Source organism: Phaenicophaeus curvirostris, chromosome Z, assembly GCF_032191515.1.
Source record: "Phaenicophaeus curvirostris isolate KB17595 chromosome Z, BPBGC_Pcur_1.0, whole genome shotgun sequence".
Classification (NCBI taxonomy): domain Eukaryota; kingdom Metazoa; phylum Chordata; class Aves; order Cuculiformes; family Cuculidae; genus Phaenicophaeus; species Phaenicophaeus curvirostris.
In genome coordinates this window covers 2,684,801-2,705,067 of record NC_091431.1, presented here as the reverse complement: position 1 = coordinate 2,705,067, position 20,267 = coordinate 2,684,801, and the positions used below count along the sequence as shown (strand labels likewise).

Here is a 20,267-nt window from a genome sequence, read left to right as displayed (position 1 = left end):
AGCTTACAGGCCACCGTTTTGAAATCAAGGGTCGCCTCTTGCTGTGTCTGCTCCAGCGGCACCCCCAGAGCCGGCCACGCCGATCCCCTCGCCACCAGCCCGAGGCAGCACCCACCACTCCTCCTCTAACCCAGACGCCTCAGTGGGGCCTGAGGCACCCGCGACGTCCCCGCGGGCGGGAAACCGCAGGAGCGAGATCTCGCGAGACTTCGGGGGGGGCGTGGCCGAGGGGGTCCCGCCCCTGAGGTTCGCGCCTCTTCCGCCTCCCCAGGCCCCGCCCCTTGTGCTCCCAAGGCCCCGCCCCGCCCTCCTCCAGGCCCCGCCCCTTGCGCTCCCTTAGGCTCCGCCCCCGCGCTCGCCGGGCCCCTCCCCAGCGTTTCCGAGCCCCCGGCCTCCCGCGTTCACTAGTTCCCTCCCCGTCGCTCCGCAGGCCCCGCCCCCGCGTTCATCAGGCCCCGCCCCCCCTGCGTGCCTCAGCCTCCGCCCCTTGCGTTCCTTAGGCCCCGCCCCCTCCGCTCCGCAGGCCCCGCCCCCTCGCTCCGCAGGCCCCGCCCCCCGCGCCCTCCGCGCCGCCGCCGCCTCCGCGGGACGAGGGGCGGCTCAGCGGCAGCGCCCGGCGGGGCCCTCCCCCCCCGCCACCATGAACCTGCACCAGGTGCTGACGGGCGCCGTGAACCCCGGCGACAACTGCTTCTCCGTGGGGAGCCTGAACGATCAGCCCTTCACGGTGAGATCCTTCCCTCTCCCCCCCCACCCCACCTCCGCCGGCTCCGCGAGCGGCTGCGTCAGGCGTGGGGCGGCTCGCCCGCAGTCACGGGCTCGGCCGGGGGCGGCACCGCCGGGCGGGGGGAGCGGGCAGGGGGGGAGAGACCTGCGGGCCGAGGTGGGGAGAGGTGCGGGCAGAGAGGACTGAAAGGTGCGGGTAAGACTGGGTTGAAAGGTGCGGGAAGGGGGGGTTGAAATGTGCAAGGAGGGGCGGATTGAGATGTGCCGGTAGGGTGGGTTGAAAGGTGCGGGCAGTGAGGGGGGGAAAGGTGCAGGGAGGAGGGAAAGGTGCGAGCAGGGATTTGTTGAAAGGTGCTGGCAGGGATGAGTAGAAAGGTGCGGGTAAGATTGGGTTGAAAGGTGCGGGACTGGGGGGTTAAAATGTGCGAGCAGGGGTGGGTTGAAAGGTGCGGGTAGGGATGGGTTGAAAGGTGCGGGTAGGGATGGGTTGAAAGGTGCAGGACTGGGGGGTTAAAATGTGCGGGCAGGGGTGGCTGGAAAGGTGCTGGCAGGTGTGGGTGTGTGGTGCCTGGAGTGACCAGGAATGGATGTCCGTAGTGGTGCCCAGTGCGGCCAGGAAGGCTCACGGTGCTGTGAAGGGTTGGTTCACAAGTACAAAACCATTGTGGCTTTGATAAGCTGTTACGTAAGTGTGGCTTTCTGTGCATTTCCAGTGATCACTTCCAGCCAGGTCGAAATGCTTACTGCCTGCAGTTGAAGATCTTGAAATAGCGTGCCACGGCCTCAGGGTTTCAAAGCCAGCACGAGGAGGATATCGAGCTGTTGGAATGGGTCTGGAGGAGGCCAGTAAGATGATGTGAGGGCTGGAGCTCCTCTGTTGTGAGGACAGGCTGAGAGTTGAGGTTGTTCAGCCTGGAGAAGAGAAGGCTCTGAGGAGAACTTGTAGTGGCCTTTCAGTACCTGATGGGGCTTCAGGAAAGCTGGGGAGGGTTTTTTTACAGGGGCACGTAGGTATGGGACGATAGGGAGAGGTTTTAAGCTGAAAGAGGGCAGACTTAAATTAGTTATTAGGAAGTATATTTTTCCTGTGAGGGTGGTGAGGCCATGGCCCAGGTTGCCCAGAGAAGCAGTGGCTGCCCCATCCCTGGAAGTGTTCAAGGCCAGGATGGAGCTTTGAGCAGCCTGGTGTGGTGGAAGGTGTTCCTGCATGTGGGTTGGAACTAGGTGGGCTTTAAGGTCCTTTCCAGCCCTAACCATTCTATGATTCTATGGCTTTTTAGCTTCCTGTCAGTGAGAATGCAGTAAAACACTTGCAGTTTCTAGTGAAGCTAAAGCCTTTTATTAGTGTTTGCTTTCATCCCTATCACTTCTGTTTTGTAAACGGACTTTGTTTTTCTTACCACTGTCCTTCTAATATACACCCTTCCATTTTGTGCTGAAAAGGAATATAAGACACAGCAAATTTCCCCTGTGCACCTTCTTTGAGTATTTTTTAGCATTACCTTTCTGCTCTCCTGTTGATTACTGTATAGTGAGGTTTTGAGTTTGGTAGGGGAATGGTAGATAGAATTGCAAGAATTAAACCCCATTTTGTTCTGTTCTGTTCCTTTTGGTGTACACAGTTAAATTCAGCTGACTCCTTGCAGCTTTGCTCTGTGGCGGGGATGCAGTGCTAGTGCTGGAAAGGTGAGGTAGTGTCATTGTTCACTGAGCAAGGCACCCTAGAGCTTCTTTCCTAGAATTAGGCAGGCTTTGTAAATTCTGCTTATCTACAGTCTTTTCTGGTGATGGACTTGCTTCTAAGAAAGCGAATCCTGTAAATAAGTTCACATTGGAAGACTGAAGGTGCAGCAGTCAGGACTTCAAATTCCAACTGTGACAAACTTTCTGGTTTATTTATGCAGAAAAGTTATAGACGCGCTGCTTAGCAATGGTGGGAAATCTTTTGGTAAGAGACAAAGGGATTTACTTCAGAGGGAAATTCTAGTAAGCTTTCCAAGTGTATTCTCGTAAGTTTCGTGTTTCGATACTGTTCTTTTTTAAGTGAAATAGTTATCAATATCCTTGAAGTGCGCTCTGCCTGTTGCAGCCTATTTTACAGCTCTCTTATGGAGAAGAAGAGTAATGATCTCTCCTTAGGGAGAATGGAATGATTGGGAAGTGTTCAGTAACTGTTTCTACAGTCTCCTTTTGCAACCATAGTAAATATACTAACAGTGTTTCCCATAGACATATTCATCTTGCTTTGTTTTGCCCTTTTCCCCAGAAGATTACTAATGGGTTTCTTTTCCTCAGAGTTAAAACCACGAACAGAAATATCCTCAACTGCTTCAGGTTGATTTTTTGTTATTGCTTTTGCTTGTTTTATAATGCAGTGTTAAGCTGATGATTCAGGAGGATTAAGAAGTGAAAGGTAATGAGCTGATTTCTTCTGTTTTGGGAATAAATGGTGGACTTAACCTGATGAAAATTCATTGAGAAAAAGGGACAGTTGTTTTCCCATATTTGAAGTCATTATAAGCATTAAGTTTAAATACTGTTGAACTTGATCTCAAAAATTGAAGGAAAAATGAAGCATGTCGACAGAAACTTCTGTGCTTCAAATTTTCATGGCTGAGAACTCGTAGGAGTTGATTTTTTGGGGTACAGGTAAGGCAAGCTACCTTTGTCTGTAATAACTTTATTTTTTGGATACAATATTGTTCAGAATATTATCTTTTATCCTGTACTGAATATTTAAAGTGAAAAGTTTTAAAATATTACAGCTTTAAGCTAAAAATATTATTCTCCTAAACTCTGAACAATTGGAAAAAAAACCTAGTAAAATGTGCTGGTACACTGTGAATTGCATGCAGCTTTTTGAATATCTGCAGTTCTGTTTTAAGGTGATATTTGAGATCCTTGTCCTAGTGTTGTGCAGGTTGTTGTTCTGGCCTTTTTTAAAGATGTGAAGTGTCAAGTGAAGCATGAGATTCCTTGTAGAGAACACTGATAAAGAGGTTTGGGCACATCATTTGTATATAGAAAAAGCCTCATATGCATCAAAATATCATAAGAAGCATGCCTGCCATTTATCTGCTGAAAGCAGGCAGTAAAAATGTGTGGTACATTCAGCCCTCAGAAGTCAGAATTTGACTGTTAGCTCTCTATCTGCTTCTCCAGAAAGCAAACTGTTTTATTTTCTGTGTACTTGTCCACAGTGAAATGCATCCTTTGCTTTTTGGTGGGTTTTCTGTTTTGTTTTGGTTTGTGTTTTTTTCAGATCTGAAATATTTGAATTAAAAAAGCCCGAACATTTAATAGGTTTATGGAGTTGATCACATAAGATACTTCTGTACTGGACATTACTGAATCTGTATTTACATTATTGAGTAACCAGCAGTGATACCACTTTTGTGACCGGATAGCTTTGTGCGTTTTTGCTTATTCAGTTCTGCTTCTGTTACATTTTTTGCTTTTTGGTTGTTTTTTTTTTTTCAAGTATCAGAAAAGGGGAAAAAAAATCACTATGAGCATTAGCAACTTTACAAGTATAAGTTCCAAGATCGGTAGAGAGTGATTGTTTGTAGGGGTAAACAATTGGGAAAGATAAATTACATGGTTGATTTCAACGCAACCAGAATTTTTTCTTGACAGATTTCCTCTCTGTGTTGTGAATAAACTCATTCTGGACTTGAGGCAGTTCTTGAGATAGTTTAGGGGTTTTGGGGGTTTGTTTTTTTTTTTTCTCGTTAATTTGATTGTGAGCCCCAACATCCTGACCTTTGTGACTTGATTAATTTCATTTGCAAGGGGCATAAAAACCATTGAGATCAATCTGTGGTAAAAGCAGCCTTGTGGTGACCTGAGAATTACTTCTGATATAGTAACTGAGTCAGCTGCAAAACAGAAGCAGCAAAAGGTAGTGTGGGTTGTTGAACTGGTGAGCTTCCAGTGTGACTATAGCGGGCAGAGAATGTTGCCAAAGAAGTTACCGCAAAGTGTTAAATGTGGTCTTTTGATCTGCTTAGGCTAGGTGATTCTGTATGACTATGGGCCCAGCGTAGAGTTCTGCATTATCTTTCCAGTCCTTATGTCCATCCCATATATATATATATATATGCATCTGTTATATATATATATATATATATATATATAAAGCTTTGCAAGTGTGTATGCGTACACACATACTATTGCGTTCAGCTGAAGATAATAGCGAGGATTTATGGTAGGTGTACTTGTGCCCTTCCTGTAAGAGCTGTAGGTTAAATAAAACCTGTGTGAGTTGTGCAAGATGTTGTATCAGTCCTTATGTAGCTGTGGCAGAAATTTTAGCAAAACCTTTGTCACTGCCTAGGCAAAATGTAAAGAGGGTTGAGCAGAAGGGAAGTAATTGCTTTAGAGGTGCTGTGCTATGCAGGAGGTCAAGACCCCAGTTCATTTACTTTTCTTCTGTTGAGAGCAGAGTCTGATTTGCCAGTACCATTCTCTTAAAAACAGAGTTGTATATGTCAGTCTTTCACTTTAGAAAGAAATTAGAATAGTTCATATAATTGTTTATACTATTTTCTGTTAAAACTAACATGCTTTTTAAACACTGTTATTGTCAAAATATGTGTTAATCTTCTCCACAGAAATATGATTTTAAAAGTAAGACCTAACATTTGATTAAAGAATGCATGGAAATTGCGTGGAAACCCAGTACTGCATGCAAAATCACATTTATCTTCACAGGCCTGAAATGTTTTTCACTTCCTAATTTTAGGTTTGTTTTGCTTTGCCAACAGCTAGCGAAATCCATGTTCATGCAGCTTGAACTAGTTCTGTCTTATTTATTTGTGCAACAGAAGGACAAAGTATGTTTAATAAACATTCCAAGAACATGATAGCGTCAATACTATCTGCTTGTCCCATTCTGCAAAGACAACTTTCCTGTAAATATTCTAGGACATTCTTAAGGTGAAAGGCTTCTATGACTTGCCAAAATCACTTTGAGGCTCTGCTTGCTTCAAAAAAAGGCATCTTGGGATTTTATCTGTATGGCAGTGTTTTGTACCTTGCTCCTCTAAGCACTGGTTAATGTACACAAGAGTGTAGATGTGAAAAACGCTTGTACTCTGACATTGCTTCTTGCCAGGTATGTAATGGAATGCTTGAATTACCTTTTTTTCTTAGTTTCCATAGCTTATAAAAATGCAGTATCAGTAGCTTCTGTCACAATGGAAGTGAATCACATGTGAACTATGGTGGACAAGTCTTGCAATAAAAAGTAAATAAAGTTGACTGGTAGGCAATTCAGTTTTGTTGTATCCGAGAGATTGCTGGGGTATAGAAAATACCCTTCACTCCTGAATACTTCTTTTATGCTATGCCTAAATTCTTCATACAGTTTTCTGAGGTGAAAAAAGGAAGTGTAAAATTAGTCCAGCAGTTGGTTTTGTGTTCTTGTTTTAGAGAAATATCTATGGGATACTATTGCTTAGAAACCTAATTCAGAATGGGAGTTGGGGTTCCAGTGAGTGCGTATGAGGATGTGACTTCTCTGCACAGAGACAGTCTGATGGACAGGTTGCAGCAAGGACAGCAAAGAACCAAAGGAAGGTCACTTTAGGAATAAGAGAGCACTGAAGCTTCTCTACCAAAGTGCCTGGTCGGTGTCAGCTGTCATAGGATTGCAGTGATAGGTAGCAGTAGAAGAGGGAGCCTGTTGCAGTTTCACTTGCCAGACAGCTTAGATACCTTTTACTCATGGTTTTTTCTTGTGAAAATGTAGCTTTCTTTCTCTCTACATCCTTCCCCTTTTATCTTTAAGATTGTGGTTCCTCTGCAGGCAAACATTGACTAAATCTCAAAAATAACCTCCAAGTCATCATCCTTCTGCTTGGCTGTGGTTGTATTTGGAAGCGCTCTTAAAGTGCCTTTTTTTTCTTTTTCCTTTTTTTTCTTTCACCTTTTTGGGGACAGATCAGTTCTACAGGCTGAAGAGCTAGTCAATGGTTCTGCAGCTTATTGGGGACTGTGAAGTGGATGTCACCATGTATGATCTAATCCATCTGAATAGACTGATGTCAGAGCGATTCTTTATTTACAGAATGTCATTTTTTTTCAGGTAATGTGGAGAAATACCGAAATGTAAGGATGGAATGACTATATTTTTCTTCCCAAACTAAGATTTAAACGAGGCACTCTTCTCACCCCAGCCCTGAGTGTGCCTAAAAATAACTGTTAGAACTGTGAACTGCTAGGATGAGAAGATATTCCTCAACTTTTCTTCAGAAGTTTATCCCTGATTTGGCAAATTTTTTTTTTTAAACAGCAGCATGAGATTGGGCAAGGAATGAGTATTAAACATGAAATAATAGCCATGTGTAAACACAGTAAAAGGGAGGAGAAGCTAAAGCTCTTGGAGAAGAGTTTATATTCATAAAGGGGACATTTCCAGGAAATGGCACATCTAGGTTGTTTGCATACCTCTTTGAGCTACTGCTGTCCCGCACAACCTGGGTTAGCAGGAGGCAGCCTATTTTAAGTCCTTATTCCTGATACATTGGCTAATATACCAGTTCCTAAGGACTCTGGCATGTAGTGTTTGATATTTACTTCAGAGTTTTTCCATGCAAAATGCCAACTGTAGTCAGGACTTTTTTTCTGTGTTAAAACTGGTTGAGTTCTCGATCCCATTAAAATGGTTAGTTTATGAAGTTCAGGATTGCTTCTGATGGTATCTGTGACTTTATGCCTGCTCTTCTTCACCGTAATGGAAATATTGTAGTGTTGTGTTGCTACCTGTTCTCAGGCTTGCCTGTGAAGCTAGAAATGGAGAGAACCAGATGGGAGGAAATCTAGTGAGTCTATAAAGTGCTGATGAGGTCTAGGGGAATGTACAGAAGAGCAGGTGGGCTTAACACAGTCTTTGGCTCTTCAGTCTTTTAAACATATTTTTAATATAACCATGTTATCTCTTTGAAGTGTAGCACTTTTTTTTTTCCCTTAAAGTTGCCTCCATTTGAAACACTAAGTTCAACAAAATGACTTTGGGGAAAATTGTGTGTATAATACTTTGCGAGATGGACTGTGGACTTAATTAGTGAGGCACCAGGTGAGATTGTTTTTAACTAAAGAAAAAAATATTCTGTGAGGAACAGGTCCAAAGCTCATATCATTGTGATATCAGAATAATTGTTTTAACATTTGCTTTGGAGCCTGCTGTTTAGTATGTCAGTATGTAATAAATGCTGCCCTTTCGGCAGGAGGAATTGCACTGCTTGAACTTCTTCTTGAAGGTGAAGAGGGGACAGGACAGGAAGGGGCTCAGAAAACCTGACCGATAATAAATGATCATAAGTAAAGATAAGTTTATATTCAGTCTGCCGAAGCATTATAGACAGCATTTTGATTTATCAGGTTATTTTAAGTGTGGTTGGGGGTCTGCTTATAAGGAAGTAATAAGTGAATATTGGCTGAGAATGGTGATCTCAATGTTCTGGGAAATATCACTAAACTCTTTTTGGAGAGAGTTGGCTTTGGACCAAAATCTCCGTAGTTTTTACTTATGTGTTTTAATGTATGTAGTAGTACGATACTCTAGGTCAGGCTTGGTAGAAGTGCTCTTTCACGTGAGATATCTGACAGTATGATCGTTGGATTTCAAGTTTGTAAATCTAGCATTCAGTTTTTATGCTTTTTTTCGAGTCAAAATTGTTTTTAGTTAATATCCTAGAGATTAGTAGGGTTAGTTGTAAGGCATGGTTGCTTACATCAGTGTATGGAAATCTTCCATCTGCGATGTTTGTGAGACTGTTCTGCTCTTGTGTCTTTTGGCCAACTAAAATGACATTTTTGGCCCTTCTATCATTCTCTTGCTCTCCAACGGAATACTGTTGTTTGTGTTCTTATTTTTTTTGTTAGCTTCCTGGCTCTAAGTTTTTAATAGATGTACATTCGTTGTTCTAAGACTTTAATTCTTGAATGATGTATTCTTAGGCTTATTGGATGATTGTGCTCACTGTTGTTTCTACACGTTTCTCTGGTATTTAATCTTTCTGTCCATTTTAATCTGTGTTCAGATTCTAACAAAACTTGATTGAAGATAGGAAATTTTGACTTGGACATTGCAGTACTCAGTCAACTGGCTCTGTGAATGTGTTAGCTTCTCGTTTTTTGTTTGATATATCTCTGCATGAGCCAGCAGTGTGCGCTCAGAGCCCAGAAGGACAACCATATCCTGGGCTGCATCAAAAGAATAGTGGCCAGGAGGTCAAGGGAGGTGGTTCTCCCCCTCTACTCTGCTCTTGTGAGATCCCACCTGGAGTCCTGTGTCCAGTTCTGGAATACTCAACATAAGAAGGATATGGAACTGTTGAAACAGGTCCAGAGGAGACCGCAAAGATGTTGTAAGGGCTGGAGCACCTCTACCGTAAGGACAGGCCGAGAGAGTTGGGTTGTTCAGCCTACAGAAGAGACAGCTCTGAGGAGACCTTACTACAGCGTTCCAGTACCTGAAGGGTCTCCAGGAAGGCTGGAGAGGGGCTTTTTACAAGGCCATATAACAACAGGACAAGGTGGAATGGCTTTAAATTGGAAGGGGAAAGGCTTAGATTAGCTATTAAGAAGAAACTTCACTTTGAGGTTGGTGAGGCCCTGGAACAGGTTGCCCGGGGAAGTTGTGGCTGCCCCATCCCTGGAGGTGATCAAGGCCAGGTTGGATGGGGCCGTGAGCAGCCTGGTCAGGTGGGAGGGGTCCCTGCCTGTGGCAGGGGGGTTGAAACCGTGTGGGCTTTAAAGTCCCTTCCAACCCAAACCATTCTATGATTCTGTGATTATTCAGACAAAATATAAATTTAAGGGGGAAAAAACTCTAGTCTGTGGAATGCAAGTAGTAGGGAGCTCAGCAGGTCTGAAAGCAGTTTTGGTTTTCTGTAACCAAGCTCCATTTTGTTTTGAATTTTTCCTTTACTAAGTTAGTTCCTAGATGCTTTGTACCATTTTAGCTTCTCAGTTCTGTTCTTCCTTTTCAAAAATTTATTTTTAAATGCCTCTATCTCCAATCTAGGAAATACAGTACTTTGTGTGAACTTTGTTATTTATGCTTTTTATTTTCTCTTAGGTGTTTTCATAACTCTATCTTTTTTTGCCCCTTCTATCTTGAACTACTGTTACTTGTTATGCAAATGTTGTGGTGCACTTCTGAGCATGAATGAAGAGTAATTTGCCACTTCTGTTGCTTGATTTAAATTGTGGACTATTTGATCTCTGCAAATGAACTTACGTTTATTGTGTTCGACATGGGTAGAGTATGTGGACTATACTACTTCATACTTCATTGGTATGCTGTAAGCAGCTAAAGCTTTTTTTTTTTCTATTTTAGGCATATGCGTCAGGATGTGATATTGTGGTGTTGGGGACTGACTTTGAAAGATTACAGATAATCCCTGGAGCAAAACATGGAAACATTCTGGTGGGTTGTGTGGACTGTTCAATGCAACAGGGAAAGGTGAGTAAAACAGTGTTTCTATTAGCGTTCCAGCAATGTCACATTAAGCGCCTTCTCAAGAGTGTGGATATTTGCAAGTTAAACACAAGTGAATAGTAGGATGGCTGATTGCTTCATGTTATTTGTGGGAAGCAGCACAGCAAATATGAAATAGTAACCATAGATATGAGACTGTAGCAGATGTTTGCGATGCACAGGAAGATACAGATAAGTGCAGGGCTGCATAGGGGAGATAGCAAGAATTTAACTAAAAGATGAGTAAGGTGGAAGCGAAGATTTGTTCACTGTGGCTTCACACTACAGGGCGTGTCATGGACATGCTTTGGCATGTTTGTGGCTGGCAGCAGATTAGTACTTCCACAAAAATCCCTTACAGGTCATCCAGAAAAATGACATCACTTTGAAGCTATTTATAAAGGCTTAAAATTGCTCTTGGACAGAGTTTTGCTTTCTTGAATTCTCAGCTTTTCTTTTTCTTATATAGGTAAACCAAAATCAGAAATATTGTATTTTAGGCACTAGGAGCTTTCAAGTCTTTTTTAGAGAGGTCTTTCTTAATTGTTCTGTCATTGTAAAAAAGAAATAACCAGGTAACTCTGTCTTTTGGGGTGTCACAGTGCAATTAAGCTATTCACCAATTCAGTAGGAGCTGTGTCTGGGTATATGTTGGCTCATATAAGAAAATTTTTTTACTTTGTTACTTTCCTTAAGCCTGCCCTGGTGGGGAGATAATCTGAGCCTTTTGCACATCACTAGAAGCCTTAAGAGTTGATGAGAGCTTTTATTAGATTCTGGTGTCCATCTTGAGCCAAGACCTCTGCATGGAAACTGTAGAATCATAGAATGGTTAGGGTTGAAAGGTACCTTATGGATCATCCAGTTCCAATCCCGCTGCTGTGGGCAGGGGTACCTCCCACAGGATCAGGGTGCTCAGAGCCCCATCCAGCCTGGTCTTGAGCACCTCCAAGGATGGGGCATCCACAACTTCTCCAGGCAACCTGTGCCAGTGCGTCATCACCCTCATTGTGAACAATTTCCTCCTAATGTCTCATCTAAATTTTCCCCCTTCCAATTTAAATCCATTCCCTCTCATCCTATCACTACTTGTCGTTTTGTAAAAAATCGCTTTCTTGTAGGATCCCTCTTCTTGTAGGACCCCTGGAAGACTGCCCACAGCCTTCTCTTCTCCAGGCTGAACAACCCCAATTCCCTCAGCCTGTCCTGATAGCAGAGGTGCTCCAGCTCTCACATAATCTTTTAAGCCATTTTCTGGATCCACTTCATCAGCTCTGTGTTCTTATGTTGTGGATTCCAGAACTGGACACAGTACTGCAGATGGGGTCTCACAAGAGCTGAGTAGAGGGGGAGAATCACCTCCCTTGACCATGAAGTCTATGATTACGATTCCCAGCGATTCTCTGTTCTTGCTTTGTTAGTGATAGTGTTGAACTCTTGAAATGGTAGCGAAGGAACACAGGTGGAAATAAGAAATGGTCTTTATGTCTCTGTTACCTCACAGCCATAAAGACTGCTTGTATTTCTACATTGGCTGCTGTTAACTAGAAAGTTTTTTTGAGTTCACTAGCTGTATGTTAACAGATGGTGAAATACACATGCAGATCATGTATCACAGTTAATACTATGAATTTTTTTCTGCAAATATACAAAGTCATCTTGACTGAATGGTAGCAGTTCTGTATGCAGGAAACTCTCCATGACAAACTCTTCATGAATTGTAAATGAACACATATGAATGCATAAAATCATGGAGCTTACTAATCTTTAGATTTTTTTTTGTTTCTTTCTTAAGTAGACTTATGTGGTCATTTTGATTCTGCAAGTTGTTGTTTGCTGTTGGCAACTAGACTAGATGCATTTGCAGAGTGCTGAAGTACCAAGCAGTGAAAGGCTAGGAATCTACTTACTGACCTCACTGGTCAATACGTTTCCAGTTCACTGTTACAAGGATGAACTTTTTTCTTAAGACTTCTTCACCAGTATTGACACACAGATTTCTCCTTGGTTTACCTCCAGATTATTCTTTGTTCTTTAAAATCTATAAGAAGAAGCAGAATGCAAATTCTGCCGTATGTTTAAGTTTCAATTTTGAACCCTTATAGAAAAGATCCAGTTATAATTTGTAGTCTATGAACTATATACTTTTTTAATATTTTACTTTACAGAGAGCTGTCAAGCGTTTTTTTAATAATAGATGGCCTTTACTCATATGGATGACAGAATTGGTTACTAAAAGGAGGTATTTGCCAGTTATGAAGGTAGAAAGTTGAAATGTTTCTCAGTTCTCACCTGCTACATCTGATTCTAGTTTATTGAGAAGTTAGTGTCTTGCAAAGCTACCTTGAAGTAGCAACAGCTTAGAAGTTCATGTATGACCCACCTCTTCCTTGGCTTTGGAGGGTGGGGTGAAAATGGCATCATCTTCTTTCTTGCTGGTATAGTTTTGGCCACTGAATCCAGTCACTTGCCTCTGGTTGTAGGCAACTTGGTAATCAGCAATTTATTTTTAAGAGGGTACAGTGCTTGATCTTCTCCCACATGATGTAAGATACCAGCCTCTTTCCACTTCTTCTAGTGAACATAAGAATTAAGGCAAAAACTTTTAATGATGACTTGTCAAAACTAGGATTGTTTTCCTAGTTTGGCCAGTACAAATACCTGAGAGGGTACAAGAAGGTGGTCCTAGCTTCAGGTCATTTGAAATGATTAATCAAATTATTTGTATCAGGACTGGTGACTGCAGTGTTACATTGTATGTGAAGTGTTTTCTTTATGGAACTATTTTACATGCATCAAATTAAAATGTAGGTATTAATTAAAAATTTAATTTAGTTTATATACTAATAGGTTAGCTATGGAAAATTGGTAAGTAAATCCAGTAAGTTTGTTAAATAAGACATTTTTAAATGAGACTTTTTTTTTGTAAGTACAGCTACTAATTATTTTGAGTAGAAAAGCTCAGTTTTGAATCCAGGGTTTATAATTTCATGAGCTACAGTACCATGGAGGTTTTTTTGGTTTGGTTTTTTTTTTTTTTCAGTAGGCAGTGTGAGTTGTATTCAAAGGAACTGTGATTGTTTTATTTTCTGCTGTTTGGTAGTGAGTAGTAATCACAAAATCACTAAGTTGGAAAAGACCCACAGGATCATCAAGTTCCACCATTCTTATCAATCACTAAACCATGCCACTCAGCACCTTGTCTACCCATTTTTTAAACAACTCCAGGGAAGGTGACTCAACCCCCTCCCTGGGCAGCCTCTGCCAGGGCCCAGTGACCTTCCGGTGAAAATTTTTGTTCTGATGTCAAGCCTGAACCTCCCCTGGCAGAGCTTGAGGCCATTCCCTCTTGTCCTGTCCCCTGTCCCTTGGGAGAAGAGCCCAGCTCCCTCCTCTCCACAACCTCCTTTCAGGTAGTTGGAGAGAGCAATGAGGTCTCCCCTCAGCCTCCTCTTCTCCAGGCTAAACACCCCCAGCTCTCTCAGCCGCTCCTCATAAGGCCTGTTCTCCAGCCCCCTCACCAGCTTCGTTGCTCTTCTCTGGACTCGCTCCAGAGCCTCAACATCCTTCTTGTGGTGAGGGGCCCAGAACTGAACACAGGATTCGGGGAGTGGTCCCACCAGTGCCGAGTCCAGAGGGAGAAGAACCTCCCTGTCCCTGCTGGTCACACCGTTTCTGATCCAAGCCAAGATGCCATTGGCCTTCTTGGCCACCTGGGCCTCTGCTGGCTCATGTTTAGTCGCTGTCAACCAACACCCCCAGGTCCCTCTCCTCCAGGCAGCTTTCTAGACAGACATCTCCTAGTCTGTAACACTGCTCAGGGTTGTTGTGCCCCAAGTGCAGGACCCAGCATTTGGCCTTGTTAAACCTCATCCCATTGGTCTCAGCCCAGCTGGTCCTCTTCTTTTTGATGTCCCTCAAGACCTCTCCACGGCGCTGCTGTTAACCCATTCATTCCTCTAGGCTGTCTTGATACTGGGGATTGCACCAACAGCGATGCAGGACTTTGCACATGACCTTGTTGGACCTCATGACGTTCATGTGGGCCCACTTCTCAAGCTTCTCCAGGTCCCTCTGGGTGACATCCCATCCCTCAGTTCTGTCAAATGCGGTGCTGAGCTTGGTGTTATCTGCAACCCTGCCTGCAGTGCACTTGATCCAACTGTCTGTCATTAGGAATGCCGGTAACCTCTCCCTCCTACAACTCAGTAAGGCTTATCTGCACATCTTACTTCTAATAACATGACTTTAAACTACAATAGACATTGGTTTGATGTCTGGATGGTTGTTATGGTAGTTTTTCAAGTCCTTCAACACCAAATTTGCGTTATTCTTTTTGGTGGCATGATGCTTAGTGAGGACAAGTCTGAGTAGCTGTATCACTATGGAAGCCTGTAGAAACTTCCAAAGGGTAGTAGCTGCTCTCAACACCTTTTCTTTAGCATTTTGGCATGTTAAGGTTGATTTTTCTTAAAAACCCACTAAACAAAAAAACAAAAAAAAACCAAGGAAGAACTGTCCACAATATGAAAAAAGGAAAAAGGAAAAGACTAATTAATATGAGTTTATATAAACTTCTTGCTCTTTGGATGTGGAATAGAAATATGAGAAGAAAAAATTAAGTGAGATAGTTAAAGAAAATTAGAGAGGGCAAATATTGCCCTGAGGTGAAAGGAAAAAGTTTCTTCAGGCATGTTGCAATTGTGACAAAATTATTCTTGGCGTTTTGGGGTCAAGCTTATGTTTAGGTTGTTATTGCAATAGAAATTCATTTAACTATCTGTTCTTTTAATGCAGAGGGCTTCTGTTGAAGCTTTGGATCTATGAATTTTAGGATTTGTATGGATCGATACGTTTGTACATGGGTACATTTGTGCAGGTCATTTACATCTGTAATTAATGGATCTGTAAATAATAGCAACTTAGTAAGACAGCTTAGTGCTTTTTTTTTTTCTCAGAGCTGTTGTGGTCGATATTGGAATAAAAATATATTTTATAAAGTGCCTCCTACTTACTTTAATGTTGTTAAAGGAAAACTGAATACTTTCTGAGCCAGAAGCTCAGAAATAGGAAATTGACTAGTACAGCATACCAGAAGAGTAGATGTGCTCCTCTTAATATCATCACTTTACAGTGCAGGATGTCCCATTATGAATGAACTATACAGACTCATTTATTTTGGTTAATCTGTGTTTCAGAGCAGTTTTAAGCAACATTGCCTTGGGACAGGTCTCTCTGGCTCTGTGCCCAAGGTCATTAATAATTGACTCTTCTTAGCAAGTGTTTTAAGCTTTCTTATATATAAATATATTGAAATAAAACACTTCTGTATTAATACAGAAGTTTGGTGTGGCTGGTACCACTTGCTGGCATCAGATTTTGAAGTACTAATTGAAGCTGATCATACTGCAAATTTTTTTTGAAATATTATATGTTGGCTTTTAGTAGTTCATATGTTTTACAGTTCTCTGCATTTAGTATTTAGCTTGTGTAGCTCAAGTATTCTGAATTAACTTTTTATAGTGTGGCATGTTCTCGTGCCGAGGAAATCCACAGAAGTACCCTAAGCTGGTGTACTTTCCATTTCTGAGAATGTGAACTCTGCAGACTCCTTTGAGTGTTTACCTGATTTAATATGGAAAGAATATTGATAATACATCTGATTTTTTAAAGAAAAGCTGATGTCCACCTGTACTCTCAGTAGTTCATCAGGAGTAGTGTGTAAATAAAGAATTGAATTTTTATTGTCATCCACACTTGCTTCATAATTTTGCTAATGTTGTTTCTCTGTTATCAAAAGGGGATATAGATGTGAGCTTAAAATTTATATAGATGGAGGGTTAAAAGTAGAATCAACAATTTGTATTTTATTCTTGTTTGTTCTATGGCTTGTTTCATCTTTGTGTGTTTATGTACATAAATATATAAATTGTTTTAGATTGCAGCTTCTTATGGAAAGGTGATTTGTATCTTTGAGCCAGTTAGCCTCTTGAAGCAGAACAGCAGTCATCGTAATGTAAGTAATTCATCACCCCTAAATTCAGGTACACAGTTATAAAGCTTAACTTATTTTTCTGTTTTGCTTTAAAATTGAATATTTCTTTGATGTCTTCTTTTAGTGCTAGAATAAATTTGAGACATAACACGGTTCTTGGGAAGTGATAATGGTAGGAGGAGGGAGAGAGATGTTATTTTAAATGGTTTTAAACAAAATAGTTTTTACTGTAATGTTTCATGTCTCCCTACATTTCGTAACTGAAGTATTCCAGAACTCAAAGAGATATGCATATCTTCATTCTCGAAGTTTGTAACCATTACAACTGGAATTCCTTTCTTAACCGTCCTGTCTTTATACCCTGGTGTGTTTTACAATTCTTATTTTAACTTTGGTTTATGATACTGTATGTTCTTCATGGAATCTCTAATAGTTTCAAAAAGGCTTTTTTAAAATGAATGCTTATATTTCTGTGATATAATGGTGAGCAAGAGCAGTGTTTATTTGCTTGATAGCATGGCTTGGTTTTGCTGACAGTGATTTGCTGAATTAGCTTCCAGATTCTTAATATCTGGCTAATGATATGATACAGAATAAGTTATTTTAACCATAATTCTTACATGGAAAGAATTACTCTTATAATTTAAAGCATTAGTGTCTAGTTAAAGTAAGTTTGATGATACGAAGCCTTTATCAGTAGTTGCTCAAGGAGTTTCTATCTCCCGCTTTAAGGGTTTGGTCTCTCCATTTATATTAATAAATTGTTTGGCTGTATAAATAAATTGTTTGGCTGTATGGTGGATTCCCTTCTTCACGCTAACCACCTCAGTCACATAGTTCCTGCTGTATCTGTAAACCAGTGGCGTTCTATATATTAATGAAATAGCTGGTACTCTCTGCGTGTGTGTGTGTGTGTGTGTGTGTGTATATATATATATAAAATAATTTAGACCATTGAAAGCAGTGAAATAAAGTAATGGCAAAAAGGAACTTCTGATGCTCATATGGATGCTTTAGAACTGCTGCTTTCCTTTTTGGTCATTGGAGTTGTTGATTCCATTCCGAAGTTTTTCTTTACTGGCAAACAGTGCACTTAACATTGTAACTCTGAAGTTAGTGTAGTAACTATAAGCAGCAGAGGAAGCACTCTTCACCTATTATTTGCCTTCAGATATTTGTAATTGAAGAAATACTCTGTTACTTCATTCTTGCTATTAACCTCTATGCAATCATTTTCAGCATATTAAGGTTATTGTAAGATTGTCTGTCTTCCATCTACTAGAATGTTAAGGGTCAGAAACAAGAACAGCGTCATAAATATTTAATTTATATCCTTATCTGCAGGTACTTCTTACTGTTTTCTACCAAACTTCTGAAAGATTTGTTTGTTACATTTTAACTGTGTCTTGTATTTGTTTGATGTGTTTGGAGTGAGGGATGATTACTTTAAAAATGTCTGTCTTTGTGGAAGAAAACCTAGTGGCTCTTAGTATTACTTCCAGAAACATTTGCAGTTTCTTTTATAATTCAAAGCATCAAACCTTTTCAACCTATTTTGAAAACAGACCGGATAAATATTTTGTGAATTTAATCTTCTTCTTGTTCCAGTGAAAGAAGAAATGATGCAAAATCTGAAGATAACTGACTGTCCTGTTATATTAAAAAGAAAAATGGGGTGGGGGGAACACACAATAATCATGTGTGTTATCTTGACCTTATTGAAATCCTTTAATTCCACAACTACTTATATCAAAGACCAAGTGCATTTATTGTATTTAATTTTTATATATATTTTTTTTTCCCCAAAAATTAAATCAGACTTCCCTATAAAAAAAAACCTCAGATTCTGATAATGATTTTAGGTATTCATTTTTTTCCAATCTATATTTTTAAAATAAGAAGTTAGAGATTTCTATTTGTGTGGTCAGATTAGTGGAAAGTTATTTTGTTTAAAAACCAGAGTGCATCATTTTTATTAGATAAGCAGTAGTCTCGTTTAAACAAATCCTTCATAAAAGAGTGGAGAACGCAGTGAAGATCTACTATTTCTATTATAAAAGGTGAAGTCAGGGAAAGGAAGCATTTGCATGCTAATGTTTGTGAATACTTAAAATTTCAGACATTGCACTATCAGTGGCAGAAGAATGCTCAAATCTTACTGGAAACTGTAGCGCATAATCTAACGTGGGATCCCACAGGTAAGATTAGAAACATCTATTTGATACCACAACTAAATCTTTATTTAAATTTCACTCTTCTTTTGGGACAAGGAAAAGTTTTTTGTTTTGTCCTATAATTACAGAGATCACTAAAGTGCAGTCAAGTTTACCTTTTGTTACTTGTTACAAGACAGCCAGATTATTAGGTGCATTTGTATGGTCTTACTCAATTATCCTGATCTCAGCAGTACCTAATGTTTGAAACCATGGCTTAACTGGTGGGTATTTGTTGTGAAAGAGATGTAGCTCTAGGCAATTCTTTTACAGAACATGTACTTTGAAAATGTGGTTAATTTCAGCTGTAGCTACTTAAGTTAAAATGTCTCATGAGAGTATCTTATCTCAAGATTGACCCCACCTACATCCATGTATGGGGACGTGTGAAAGGTACACTGCTATTATGGTAACTTTGCTGAAGAAAAGGTGTCAAGATAATAGCTGACTTATTCTGTTCTGCAGTTTCAGCTTTGCAAAACTGTTTTTTTTCCTCACTCTTCATAGTATATACTTTGCCACTTGATTTTTTAGTTATATTGTTACAAATATTTGGTTTAGGTACTCGGCTTTTGATTGGTTCCAGTTGTCTTCAGCTTTGGTCCAATGTTCCTTTGGAAAATCCTTCTGACAATGACAATACTGAAAGAACAGATGTTGGCCTTGGAGAATGGAATTGTATCTGGCAATGCAAGTAAGAAGCTCATTTAAAGACAAGTAATTCCCTTTTCCTCGCTGATTTGTACCTTTTGGATGAAATACTTAGTGTAGTTCAGTGAAGTGCTATTGTATATTGTAATCTGATAAATGCTGTTGATAGGTGATAAACTTGAATCATATTCCCCTTGAACATGTGAAATTTCTTTATTCCTAGAGAATCATTTGTAATTGGTTTTGGGATGGTTTTTCTTAGGCAGTTTTTCAGTTATGCTGAACACTAGGAAAGCAGAGAGGGAAGAGTGCTAATGAGACTGTCCCAGTAGGCCTTTTTCCTTGTTCAAGAAGTAAGGTGAAAGTTGCATATTGGAAAACTGTTGTGTTTTCAGGAATGATTACAATAACCTTCCTTCCACGTCCAATATACTGGACCTTTCTTTCCATCTCACAGATCTTCCCCTTTTCACACACATTTTACTTCTCCTGTGTTTTTTCTGATGTTTGGAACAGTCATGCAAATTTCAATACATTCTCTTTTACTCCATCTCTCAATGTTCTTCTTGTATTCATGTTGATTTTAATCTTTGTGTCTGCTTATTGGCATATTCAGAAGATATTTATTTTAGAACTTAGTTCATGAGACAATTGAAATCACAGTCCTTCCTGCCATAGGAATACTTTCTAATGCATCAGGTGCGCTGTTCACTTGGGACCAGTACTTTATTATAATCTCCTTATAGAAGCCTCCCAAAGCAGCTGGTTGAAGAGGCCCACCCAAAATTATGCTTTAAGAAGCACTTAGCAAGCATTGTTTCGGTGGTTCCCTGGATGTACCTGAAAAAATTCCTTTTGTACTCCTCCAGTTGTTCCTTTTTCTGTGTGCTATCTAGCTTTTATCAGGATGTTTTTAAAATCCCAAGATCATACAAACAGCAACTGAAGAATTTTCCTTTGAATACAATGAACTTTCTAAATAAAAGAAATTGAGAACTTACTCAATTTATTGAGACATCTCTGGACCTTCATCTCTCCATTCTAATCAGGGAAGGAGTTAGCCTGTAGGTAGAAGGCCATGGGTATGGTGTTAGTGTGTGAGGTTGTGGTAACAGTAGTCAAGATCATACAGATACTGGTTTTCCTCTGTTCTTTCAATAGTATATTTTTCAGTTGTGTCATAAAACTTACAGAA

At 40.5% G+C, this 20,267-nt stretch overlaps 1 protein-coding gene across 8 annotated transcripts in view; it reads left to right on the top strand.

Annotated features, from left to right (window-relative positions):
* Positions 1-602: 602 nt before the first annotated feature.
* The window catches only part of DMXL1 (Dmx like 1), an 81,475-nt gene continuing 61,810 nt past the window's right edge, over positions 603-20,267 (top strand). For 3 of the 8 annotated variants that reach the window (XM_069880528.1, XM_069880529.1, XM_069880535.1), the window contains exons 1-5: positions 621-727; positions 10,073-10,198; positions 16,152-16,229; positions 18,328-18,406; positions 18,983-19,115. In XM_069880528.1, the coding sequence (XP_069736629.1) occupies positions 641-727; positions 10,073-10,198; positions 16,152-16,229; positions 18,328-18,406; positions 18,983-19,115 (503 nt within the window). In that variant the 5' untranslated portion in view covers positions 621-640. Of the gene's footprint in view, positions 728-10,072; positions 10,199-16,151; positions 16,230-18,327; positions 18,407-18,982; positions 19,116-20,267 lie in introns of all 8 variants that reach the window. The other 5 variants (XM_069880531.1, XM_069880530.1, XM_069880527.1 and 2 more) reach the window with 3 other exon arrangements.